Source organism: Trichechus manatus, unplaced genomic scaffold, assembly GCF_000243295.1.
Source record: "Trichechus manatus latirostris isolate Lorelei unplaced genomic scaffold, TriManLat1.0 scaffold00002, whole genome shotgun sequence".
NCBI classification, from domain to species: domain Eukaryota; kingdom Metazoa; phylum Chordata; class Mammalia; order Sirenia; family Trichechidae; genus Trichechus; species Trichechus manatus.
Genome location: NW_004443938.1, coordinates 21,760,083 through 21,771,950, shown reverse-complemented (window position 1 = coordinate 21,771,950; position 11,868 = coordinate 21,760,083). Strand labels below are relative to the sequence as shown.

General features: G+C 48.8%; 2 protein-coding genes across 2 annotated transcripts in view; both read right to left on the bottom strand.

The window, feature by feature from the left end:
• Positions 1–2,247: 2,247 nt before the first annotated feature.
• Positions 2,248–3,073, bottom strand: LOC111819997 (retinoic acid early transcript 1E-like). The gene is given in 2 exon segments (XM_023728332.1): positions 2,248–2,523; positions 2,589–3,073. Coding segments are annotated over 2 exon segments (708 nt in total). The 5' UTR covers positions 3,021–3,073.
• A 3,911-nt stretch (positions 3,074–6,984) lies between these two features.
• The window catches only part of LOC101346789 (uncharacterized), a 47,649-nt gene continuing 42,765 nt past the window's right edge, over positions 6,985–11,868 (bottom strand). The window contains exon 5 of the mRNA XM_023728330.1: positions 6,985–7,223. Within this exon, the coding sequence (XP_023584098.1) occupies positions 6,985–7,223 (239 nt within the window). The remainder of the gene's footprint in view (positions 7,224–11,868) is intronic.

Here is an 11,868-nt window from a genome sequence, read left to right as displayed (position 1 = left end):
TGCTTATACCTCAGGGCCCAGCCCCAAAGCAGAGACAGGCCCCAAAGCCTGGCACAGGCTGTGCTCCTTTCTTACTGGCCAGGGTCAGAGAGGGCTCAACCTGACTTGGAGCTAAGCCTCTTACTCCCAACTACCAGTAGGAGTGATTCACCTCGTCCTGTTTCTACGGTGAGAAGATCTGGTAGAGGGTCAGAAGAAGACTTAGCAGTCTCACTTCTCCCCATTCTCATACCAGGTTGTGATATGTCAGCTTGGCTGGGCTATGGTTCCTAGTGGTTTGGCCGAACAGTAGACTAGTTGCTGTTCCGTTATGTAATCTAACTTAATGTAACATAGTTATTTTCCATAATGGAATCGAATGTAATGTAGTCAATCAGTTGAAAGGGGAGTTTCCTTAGGGTATGGTTTGCCTATAGACTATAAATATATATATTTTGGAAATAATATAGCTCCCTCTATATTATTATATCCTATAGCTATAAAACAATTTCAAAACCAAACCCATTGCTGTCAAGTCGATTCTGACTCATAGTGACCTTATAGGACAGAGTAGAACTGCCCCACAGGGTTTCTAAGGAGCAGCTGTTGGATTTGAACTGCTGACTTTTTGGTTAGCAGCCGTAGCTCTTAACCACTGTGCTACCAGGGCTTCAATTTGGCTATATATTATATTATGTATCATGTTCTATTATAGCTATATGAAATATATATATAGCTCTATATTTTTATGAATAATATAGCTCTCTCTTGCTCTACTCTGCACTGTTTCTGTCACCTGACTTACACATCTTGGGACACAAGCCTGCAGAAGTCTCCAGCCTGTCGCTCGACCTACAGATTTTGGACTTGCCAGTCCCCCACAACTGCATATGTCAATCCCTTGAAGTAAATCTCTCTCTCTATATACACACGTATCTCACTAGTTCTGTTTCTTTAGAGAATCCTTGACTAAGACACAAGCCTAATCCAGAGGCCGATCAGTCCCATCCCACACTGCTTTGCCTAGAGTACCTGATGTCTTTCTCCTGATCCAATACATGATGACCCCACCTAGGATGAAGATCAGGACTGAGGAGATGACAAGTGAGATGATGGAAATGTAGGACAGTTGAAACGTGGTTGGGACTGTGGATGGCGGTACTGCAATGGAAAAAAAACAGTTCAAGTTCTTGTCCCGATTCCAAACCTGAGGAGGCAACTCCTTCCTTAGCTGCTGCTGCCTAAGGGTAATTATACAACCACTCACATCCTCACCTGTCTGAGCTTCTGTTAGTTGGCAGCCACTCTACAGGTCCCAGGTTACAAAGGAAATGTCCCCAAGTGAGCTTATAAATATACTGATGTTGTTCTGTTACTGGGTGCCATTGAGCCAATTCTAACTCATGGTGACCCCATGTGTTACAGAGTAGAAGTGTTCCATAGGGGTTTCTTTTATTTTTTTTTCCTGTAATTCTAACGGAAGCAGACAGCCAGCCCTTCTTCTGTCGTACTGTTGGGTGGGTTCAAACCACCAACCTTTAGGTTAGCAATTAAGTACAAACCATTTGTGCAACCTCAAAACCAAATCAAACCTGTTGCCACTGAGATGATTCCGACTAATAGTTGACCCTAGAGGACAGAGTAGAACTGCCTCACAGGGTTTCCAAGGCTGTAATCTTTAAGGAAGCAGACAGCCGCATCTTTCTCCCATGGAGTGGCTGGTGGGTTTGAACAGCAGACCTTTCAGTTAGCAGCCATGCATTTTAACCATTGTGTAACCAGGCCTCCTTTTGTGTCACCTACGGACCTTTAAATATGCTGATAGAGGCCGAAAAATATACAATCAATCATAAGAGAATGTGGTAATTTTCTGCAGTCAGACTTTCAGAGCCCACAAGAAGAGGTGGCTAATTCCATCCTGGGAGAGGGGGAAAGGCTTCAGAGAAGGTGGTAGTTAGACTGGATTTGGATGACCGTCTATTTTGGCCAAGCAGGAAAGAAAATTCCAGGCAAAGGATGAACATGAACGAAAGATCTGGCAGCAGAAAGTGTGGGTGGCCCATCGGCTATTGGGGTAGGGAGTTGTGTAGTAAGGAAGAGATGTCAGAAAAGAGAAGTTTAAGGGAGAACGGTTGGAAAATCTCTATGGCAGACAGTGACTCCTGAAAAGGAAAATTCTCTAAGAAAGGATGTCAGTGAATCACCCTATCACTCTTTCTCTCTCATACATACGGACACACACATTTCAAGAGAGCCGACATATCTTGCTCACCCTCCTGAGTTACCTGTCAGCTCCAGCATATTCTCCTAGATCACCAAGAATTCACGAAGCCAGTCATTGCAATTTGCCTGTGATATCTTCCTGAAATATTCTGCTAATCGCCTGTCCTTCTGCCACTTCTCCTTGATGCTCATGGCTCCAGGATGACCCGCTGTACAGTTGGTCTTCACTGTGTCAATCAGGAGGAGCAGCTGCCCATGGATGCTGAACTGCCAGGATGCACCAGTGTACTGTTCTGCTTGTCGCTGACAAACTAGCTTGACCTGCAAGGTGAGAGGCCTGCTCCCAATCCACAAAGAGGTCACCCTACACTCTTGCCAGAGCTCACGCTCCCCATCAGTCCTGTTTTCTTCCACGCATTAGGGACCCAAACACTGTCTTCTAGATCTTGCCCATGGCCCTCTGGGGTTGGATCTATGTTCAGTTCCTTGATACAGATACATCCAATGGCCCTACCCTCCCATGTCTTCCGTTCATGTTTCCTTCTCCTGCTGACTGTCTCCAGGATGTGGGCTCCTCCAAACTTACCCATGGTTGTGTACTTCTCCAGCGCAATGTCTGGCAGGAGATTCCTGAGCTCTTGCCTCAAGTCTTTCAGAGTTTCAGTCTGTTCTTCCCATGTTTTTGTGGTGTTTACCTTCTCACCCACAGGACCCAAGGGTTTTGCCTTGTTGCTGTCACTCTCATAGTGAAGAAAAGGTTTTCCTTCTACAGAACCCTGAACTTCACACCAGGGCTGTGCAGGTCTGGTCCAAGTCATCACCGTGAAGCCATAACAAAGAGAGTGATAATCTCTGAGCAAAAAATTCAGGTGAAGGTTGAGGTAGGAAGATGTCTCCTTAGACCCCAACTCTCTGTGATCCCAGGAGGATCCCTCAGAAGGGATGGCCCATCACAGGGGGAGTCTGCATTCCAGACCCTCTCAAATCTTCAACCCATTCTCCTCTTTAACTATCTGGGGTTCAGTAAAATACTCTGATGCTCCTTTGTACCTTTCAGACATGCATACTGTTACCAGGAGAATTCACCTGACAGATATTTTTAGGGATATTTGCCAAGTTCGGAGGCACTAAAAATACAAGACAGTGTTGTCCTCCAGGGCCTTACATGCTGGCTGCATGGAAAGAATTTTCAACAGAAGGAAAAAAAGACAGTATCATAGGGCATACATGAAATCCATCATGGGCACAGGGTATTCAGGGAAGGCTTCCTGGACTAGGAGGTGGGACTTGGCAGTAGAGGGAAAGATACCATATGTAACACTGTCCCTTGTGCATGGGAGGGTGCCTGTGATCATGTGCTATAATTGAATTAGTCGGTGAGGAGGAAGAAAAGCCCATATGGGGTAGATGGATGGGGGGTGGGGGAGGGATTCCCAAGCCACAGCTAGGGATTCTGGAAAGTCTGGAGGATGGTGAGGTGAGCAACTTGGAGGGAAGGATTCACCAAGTGCAGGGATGAAAAAGAACATTATGGAGCTAGCCTGGGTGAGTAACATCCTGGGTATCTCCCTGTTAAGCCACACTCCCCTCCCTAAGGAAACAGGGATAGCTCACACTTGACACAAACAGATACAGCCCACTCCCCCTCTCCGTCCTGGCCCCAGTCTTACTTCTTATCGCTCCCATCCTGCTCCTTCTCATACCCTAGTCCTGGACGTCTGCAACCTGGATGGAGAATCCAGGGACTGTGATAGTGACGAGGAGCGGACAGAGTGGAGTGTAGAAAATGGGGAGGAGTAGTGGGACCTGAGTGAAGCCCTGTCACTGTCCCTGCCCCGCCCCCACTTTGCCCAGGTTGTCCAGGTCGAGCTGTCCCAGGACACTCACCACACAACATCCCGCAGTCTTCTTCCAGCAGCAGCAGCAAGAGGAAAAGAGATCTGATGAGTTGTGCCAGTGGCATTCCTGATGAGGAGCTGGGTCGGAAAGAAAACGTGAAGTGGAGGTTGGGTGCTCCTGCAAGAAGAAAAGACTGTCTCGCACGTTCTGACCTCACTATGCAGAGACCTCAGCACTACCCAAAGTCTCTACCCTTCACCAGGAAGACCACGATGAGCTGGATTCCTCTCATTTCACAAGCTTAGTCTCCAGGTCAGGAAATGACAAAATGTCCCTCAAATGGTGGCATTTGGTGACCCTGTGAAACTGGGATGTGGAGGGTGATGTGTCCACCATTGACATGAAGCAGGCAGTGGCTGTCTATCCTCAGTGTCAAGCGGAAGGCAAGCTTGAAGATTGTGTGGCGGCCTTGGGAGAAGGTAATCACTCCTTCCACATGGCTCCATGTCCCTCTGGGGGAACCGGCACAGTTTGCCCTCTCTGTCCTCTCTCCAGAGCCGGCAAATGAGAGGCCTGAAGTCTGAAGAGTGCTCTAGTTCCCAACTCTGGGTGGATCTTGTTACTAAGGGCCAGGAAGTGCTAGAGCACGCTATGGGTGAGAACTTCAAGTAGGAGAGGATTTGCCACCCTCTACACTCAATTAAGCACATGGTTTCATAGTCTGTCAGGTTTCTTTTGTTCAGAATCTTCTACATTTCAGTAGACAATTTATTAAAATGGTCTTCTTTACCATTGTCCTGTGCATTGCACAAATGACTTAGAAGAGCTATAAAAGTAGAATTACAAATTGAATGACCTTCACAATTTACCTATTAGAACCAATGGAAACGTTGAAAACAATTCTAATCAGGGAGATTGTTTTGCATGTTTATCATTGCTAATTTGTAAATACAGGGAATGTTTGGTAACAAATGTATTCCATTTTGAACATTCTTTTGCCTGCTTCCCTCAAAACAAAACAAAAGAAAACCCTCAATGATCAGGCTGCTTCTTGGAGCATCCCATGGCCTTTCCTCTCCCCACCTCGTAGCACCTCCCTCTCCGCTTCCTCTCCCCGCTTCTTTAGTGTCCACATTCTTCCCATTTTCCTTTCCATCCTCCCATATCTTCTCCAGTCTCTACCACTCTACCCCTATTCCTTTCAAACTACTTCTTCCTTCTCTTGAATGACTTAAGATTGGCTCTCTTAACGGGCTGAAAACAGCAGTACAGTATCTATCTGTCTCATCCTCAGTGATGGGTTTTATAATAGACTCTACTCTGATGGATTCAAGACCTTGAGGAAGCCAAGTGATTTATCACTGGGGAAAGTCTGGGGACCCTGCGTTCTGAATTGTGAAAAGTGGTGTAAGAGCAAAGCTTTAGACCACCTTGATGTTCCCCATCACTGTCACCTCTGGAGGTTTCCTCCTGTGACTCCAAACAGCTTTTCTCCCTTTGACACTCTCACAGCTATCTCATTCCTTAATTTCACCACACACACTCTTCTACGACTCTCCATTTTTATATAAAAAACCAAAACCAAACCTGTTGCTGTTGAGTCGATTCCAACTCCTAGTGACCATATAGGACACTGTAGAACTGCCCCATAGGGTTTTCAAGGCCATTTACTGGAGCTGACTGCCATATCTTTCTCACTCGAAAGTGGCTGGTGGGTTCGAACTGCCAGCTTTTGGGTGAGCAGTCGAGAGCTTAACAATTTCGCCACCAGGGCTCCTTTCCCTAGCCTGGCAGCAACTCATTTCTGACCCCACCTGTTGGACTGACTCTGCTGAGCAGCCACCTGTTTTAATAGGGGTGTGGCTGAGCTGCAATTGGAGTTCCGTTCCTATCGTTTGGGTGTAGTGGCATCATCAAGCGGGTGCAGAGGGTGTGGACTGCACCGCGTGACACTGTCAGAAGGGCTGACACCATAATGACTGTCTAAAAAGAAAACATTCTACTTGGCAGCAAGTGCGCAGGAACTTAAGCCCACCATAATGACTGAAGAACATTTGACTGGGCAGCAAACTTGCAGCAAGCGCTCCGGAAGTTAAGGGCTTGTACAGGGTTTCCGCGACAACCTCCTGCTTGCCCCGCTCGGTCACGTCCTCATGTCCGTCCCTCTGTCAGTCCGTTGGTCTGTCCGCCTCCGCCTCCCCCTCCCTCTCCCGTACAGGTCCTTCTTGGCGCCCAGCGCGGGATATGCGGGTGGGAGGGTCACCCAGACTCTCAGAGTGCCCACAGCCCGCGTTGCTCCCGGGCGGCGCTTGAGTGGCGGCGCCTGAAAGATCAAACACCGCGGATCCGGCTGGCCGGGGCCTTAGCGCGGGTCACCCGTGCTCTGCGTCCCAGGCCGCCGCTGCAGACACCACCTGTGCAGTTCTTCCCCCGAAGGCGCTAACTTTAAACCACTGGGGGTGGGGATGGGGGCGGAGCACCATAATGACTGCCCTGGGTGACACAACCCTAGTAACACCACCGCTGCGCGCCCACACTGGGCAACGCCCCTCTCCCCCCTGGTCTTCAGTTTCTCCACTTCGTGGTGGGGAGCTTCTTTATTCTCCTGCCCCATCTCCTTCCTCTCTCTCCAGTCCCGCCCCTCTCTCTGTCCTCCTTCCGGTCCCTCTTTACCGCTCACCCCGAGGTTTTCTCAGCCCTCACTGCTTCTGTCCCCGGAGCCCCCCGCTCGGGCGTGAAAACCAGGAGCCACGGACAGCGAGGCTCCAAGGACGCGCGGGGACGGCGAGAAAGCCCAGGGCCCGACCGCTTAGACACTCACGGCCAAGTGCGTCCGGGGCAGCTTCCAGCAGCAGCAGAAGTCGGATGTGGGGCTCGGAGCAGCGTTCGTGAGACCGGAGCCGGAGGGACAACCACTCCTGGGCGCTGCTTGAGGTGTTTACATTACGCTGCCGCCGCCTCCTTTCTCCGCCCCGCCGCCCGCCGCCACTTCTCACAGCGCCTTCGGACAGGCGGGTAAACCTGCAGCCGCGGACCGCCTGGCGGCCGAATGCGGAGGACGGACGCCGAGAGGGCTGAGAAAACCTCGGAGTGAGTGGAAAAGAGAGACTCGAGGGAGGGATGGAGAGAGGGGCCGGAGCAGCGGAAGGCTGTGGGGCAGGACAAGAAGAAGCCCCCTACACCTAAAATGAGGACTCACGGGGAAAGGGGCGCTGGCTCCAGTGCTGAGCGCGCAGTGTAGGATTCGGAGCGCAGCACACACAGTACAGGCCTATACCCTTCCCCACCCCATCTTAGCACCGCCCCCCCTTCATTAGTTTGAGCACCGCGGAGCGGCAGGTACGGAACTCCAATAGCAGCTCAGCCACACCCATATCAAGACAGGTAGCTCTTCAGCTGAGTCAGTGCAACAGGTGGGATCTGAAATGAGGCTGCTGGGGGTGGCTGGGGAAAGGAGCCTTGGTGGCGCAGTGGGTAAGCGCCGGGCAGCAAAACGAAAGTCGGCGCGCTGAGCGGAAGAGAGATGTGGCAGTCCGCTTCCATAAAAATGTAGTGCCTTGGAAACGCTAGAACATAGTTTTACTGTGTCCTGTAGGGTCACTATGGGTTGGAATGCACTCCGCGGAAAGTTTTTTTTTTTTTTTGGAGCTTGTGCAACTCAGCAAGAGGCGTTCTTCCTGTTGGAGAGAGTCTTGGTGAGTAGGAAGGCAGGCAGAAGGCCAGCCTTAAGACTGGGCGAGGACAGTGAGGGTTAGAAGGAAGGCAGGATTCCCTGGATCCCTGGGCCTTCCTGGCTCAGCCCTGGGGCAGAGCTGCTGGCATTCTATTTGAAAACAATGGTACAGTAAGAGTGCCCCTGGAAGCTGCAGAGGCCCCTAGGGCCCCTGTTGTTGCTCCTGAGGTGCCATCTCTGTTCTCAGCCAGGGCTTTCTTCTCAGCCTGCACTGGGAAACCGCAGAGGGCTTGCGTGGGCGGTTTGTCCAACCAGAGGGTTGATCCTGGCTCTGTGGCAGTGGCGCAGAACGTTTTGGCTTTACCATGGAGAAGTCTCCAGCCCTAAAAGTGGCAGTGGAGAGAAGAGGGGTGTGGTGGTAGATCAGATTCTTCTGGTCCCAGAGGGTCCCAACCAATTGCCCTAGGCAACCCAGGGCTGGGAGCAGTGTCAGTGTAGAGCCTTCTGCCTTTAGAGGTCAGAGCAAGGGGTACCCAAATTGAGCTGGTCTGCTGGTGTGGGTGTCAGGCTGAGAGTTCCAGGAGGCTTCGTGCCCCTGGAATCTGCCCTGACTCAATCACCTGTGTTCCCCAGTGCACACTGCAGCCCATAAACTGTTTGCCCCCCATCTCTAGTGCCCAGTTTGTGGCCTTTAAATACCATTTCCCACCAAAAGGAACCAGGGCCCCAGGGAGAAATGTCTGATTCCACATCTAGGAAATGCACGAGATGAACCTGGAACAGCTTTCATATTAGAAAGCAAGGATGCTGACAACATCTGAAACAAGTGATCCACTTTTTAAAGCAAAAACTTTGTTTACACTTAGCCATAGAACAACCAAATACATGTCATAAACAAACCAACTACTAGATTGAAGATAAAAAATAGTTAGGCATCTGTATGAAATAAACCTGAATATTCCAAGTAAATATGAACTTTAAATGATACGTAACAGTGAATAACACAAAAGTTATAGGATATAATGAAATCTGCAGTCACTGGCTAATTCTGTTTTATTCTGAATCCAAATTTTATACTCATCCTTAGAGATTAGTAAATGATAGTGTTAAAATGAAATTCCAGAGTAAATTCTTACTCTTTTTTTCATTGCATTGTATTTATTCTGGAACTGCATAAAGATGTTATCATTTCAAAGAAATAAATCAGTTTCCCAAAACAATTGTTTTAAATTCTGTCAGTCTTCCTATTTGTTATAGAAAATATACATCTTTTTCTTGCCAAGCACTATGCTAGGTATTTGAAATGCGCATTTCATCAACTGTGAGTCTGAAAGGGCAAAGCGGCAGACTCTGGGGACCTCTTGAAGTTGGCTGAGGCATCTGCAGTGCTGGTCTTTCTTCAAGTTGGTCAAACAGACGTCAAAGACGTCATGAACTACCTTCAGGGCTCTCTTTCTCTTGGCAGTGGTGGAGGTGCGGATTTTCCCAGTGTATTTGGTTCTAGGGGCCTTTGGGTCCCAGGAATGGGCATTTCTAACATGCTCCCTGGGTGGTGTCCTGGCTACTGAGGTAAGAGAATCTCAATTTAAGAACACATACGCACCTCTGGGCCTAGAGACCTGGCGCCAAGTCTGCCTGGGGTGGGGCCACGTTTGATCTGGTTCTACCTTCTGGCCCTGGGAAATTGGAAGGAGCTGAGTCTGCCCCTTGATCCTGCTGGAATAATGGAAGAGGGGAGAGCCTGGACAGGGTGGGCCTGCAAGGATCCCAGGATCCCCTTGGCTCCTCAGTGAGGCCAGTATTTTCTTCAAGTTTAATCAATGTCACAAAAAGGTAACACTTTTCACCTTTCTGTGACACTTTTCCTGGTGTTGGGGTTTTCGGCTAAAGTCCCAAAGTGGAAGAAAATGAGCTCTCTGTGCTCCCATCTAAGGAGGAGCTGCTGGGGAGGCCTTGAAAAATGTACAAAAGGGTCAAGGTCCTTTCACCCTCGCTCCAACGGTGGTCGGGCCTGAGCTCTCCTCAAATCTGAGGGAAGACCAAAATTTTACACTGAATTAGACTGGATGTTTCAACTGGCAGAAAGCACCCCCACTCCTGCTGCCTTTTCTTTCATCTTCCCTCAGCCTTCTCCCTCCTCCTGTGCTTTTTCTTCAGGGCTTGTTTCCATATGGCCATCAAAGCCCTCCAAAGGGCAGGGGCCTCAGGGCCCGTTGTCCTTGTCACGGGGCACTGTGTGTGGTCCCTTACACTGCCCCAATGTGCTGACACACACACAACTGCCATGGAGATTAGGGGCTGTAGGAGGGACCTGGGGCAAATTAAAAGGCAGAATTGGTGGGTGGGGATTAGGGTGAGGTGAGTGAGGCATCACTTTCAAGGTCATGCAAGTGTAGGGCTGGATCCTGTCTTTATTTAAAACGTGATTTAGTTCATCATTGTTTCTTCTGCATCAATTTTCATTGTTAAAATGTTGTACTGAAATATTGATCTTGATTACTGAGTTTTTACTCTCCCTTAGGTTTTGCACCCAAGGCAGGTGCCTCACTTGCCTCACCCTAGTCCCTGCCCTTGGTCCCCCAGTGTCTTCGTCATCTAGTACTGCTCTAACAGAATTACCACAAGTGGATGGTTTTAACAAAGATAAATTTATTTTCTCACAGTCTAGTAGGCTAGAAGTCCAAATTCAGGGCGTCAACTCCAGGGCAAGTCTTTCTCTTTCTGGCCTCTCTGGAAGAAGATCCTTCTCATCAATCTTCCCCTGGACTAGGAGCTTCTCTGCACAGGAACCCCTGGTCTAAAGGATGCACTCTGCTTCTGGCACTGCTTTCTTGGTGGTATGAGATCCCCAACTCCCTGCTTGTTTCTCTTTCCTTTTATCACTTTTAAGATAAAAGGTGGTACAGGCCACACCCCGGGGAAACTCCCTTTCCATTGGATCAGGGATGTGACCTTAGTAAGGGTGTTATACAATCCCACCCCAATCGTCTTTAACATAAAATTACAGTCACAAAATGGAGGACAACCACACAATACTGGGAATCATGGCCCAGCCAAATTGATAAAAACATTTTTTGGGGGCCGTAATTCGATCCATAACACCCAGGGAGCTGAGCCTCACAAAAATCACTGTTGTTCTCTGTGTTCTTATGTAATGAAAGGTTTGGGACACTGCACTGAGGGTGAGTGAACTGGGGTTGGGGGCTGTGGAAACTGGGCTTGAGGAGAAGAGTGAGGCAGTGGGCATAAACAACATCAACCCAGTGGGCAGGTGGGCCGACAGAGGCTGAGGGTCCTGCTGAGTAGGTGTGGGCAGCGGGTGGTGTGGCCAGGTGGCAGCCGTTACTCTTTAGTTTCACATTAGTCTAAATGGGGAAAACGATGGGAATGGCGCCTGGTATGCTGTTTTCTTTTCTTTCTTTACTTGTTTTAAATTGTACTTTAGATGAAGGTTTACAGAACAAACTAGTTTCTCATTAAACAGTACACATATTGTTTTGTGACGTTGGTTACCAACCCCACGACATATCAACGCTCTCTCTTCTCGACCTTGGGTTCCCTATTACCAGCTTTCCTGTCCCCTCCTTCCTTCTAGTCCTTGTCCCTTGGCTGGTGTGCTATTTTAGTCCCATTTTGTTTTACGGGCTTGTTTGATCTTTGGCGGAAGGGTGAACCTCAGGAGTGACTTTATTACTGAGGTAAAAGGGTGTCCAGGGGCCATACTTTTGGGGTTTCTGCAGTCTCCGTCAGGCCTGTAAGTGTGATCTTTTTTTGTGAGTTAGAATTTTGTTCTACATTTTTCTCCAGCTCTGTCTGGGATCCTCTACTGTGATCCCTGTCAGAGCAGTTGGTGGTGGTAGCCGGGCACCATCCAGTTGTACTGGACTCAGTGTGGTGGAGGCTGTGATAGTTGTGGGTATTTTCTGTTTGTTTTGACTCGTGCCCATAATGGGGGAGTGAGATGGCATCTCACTGTGGTTTTGATTTGCATTTCTCTAACAGCTAGTGATCTCGAGCATTGTGTTGTGTGTGTTAGCCGCTTGAATGTCTTCGTTGCTGAAGTATCTGTTCATATCCTTTGTCCATTTTCTAATTGGATTATTTGTCTTTTTGTTATAGAGGTGTTGGATTTTCCTGTAGATTTTAGAGATTAG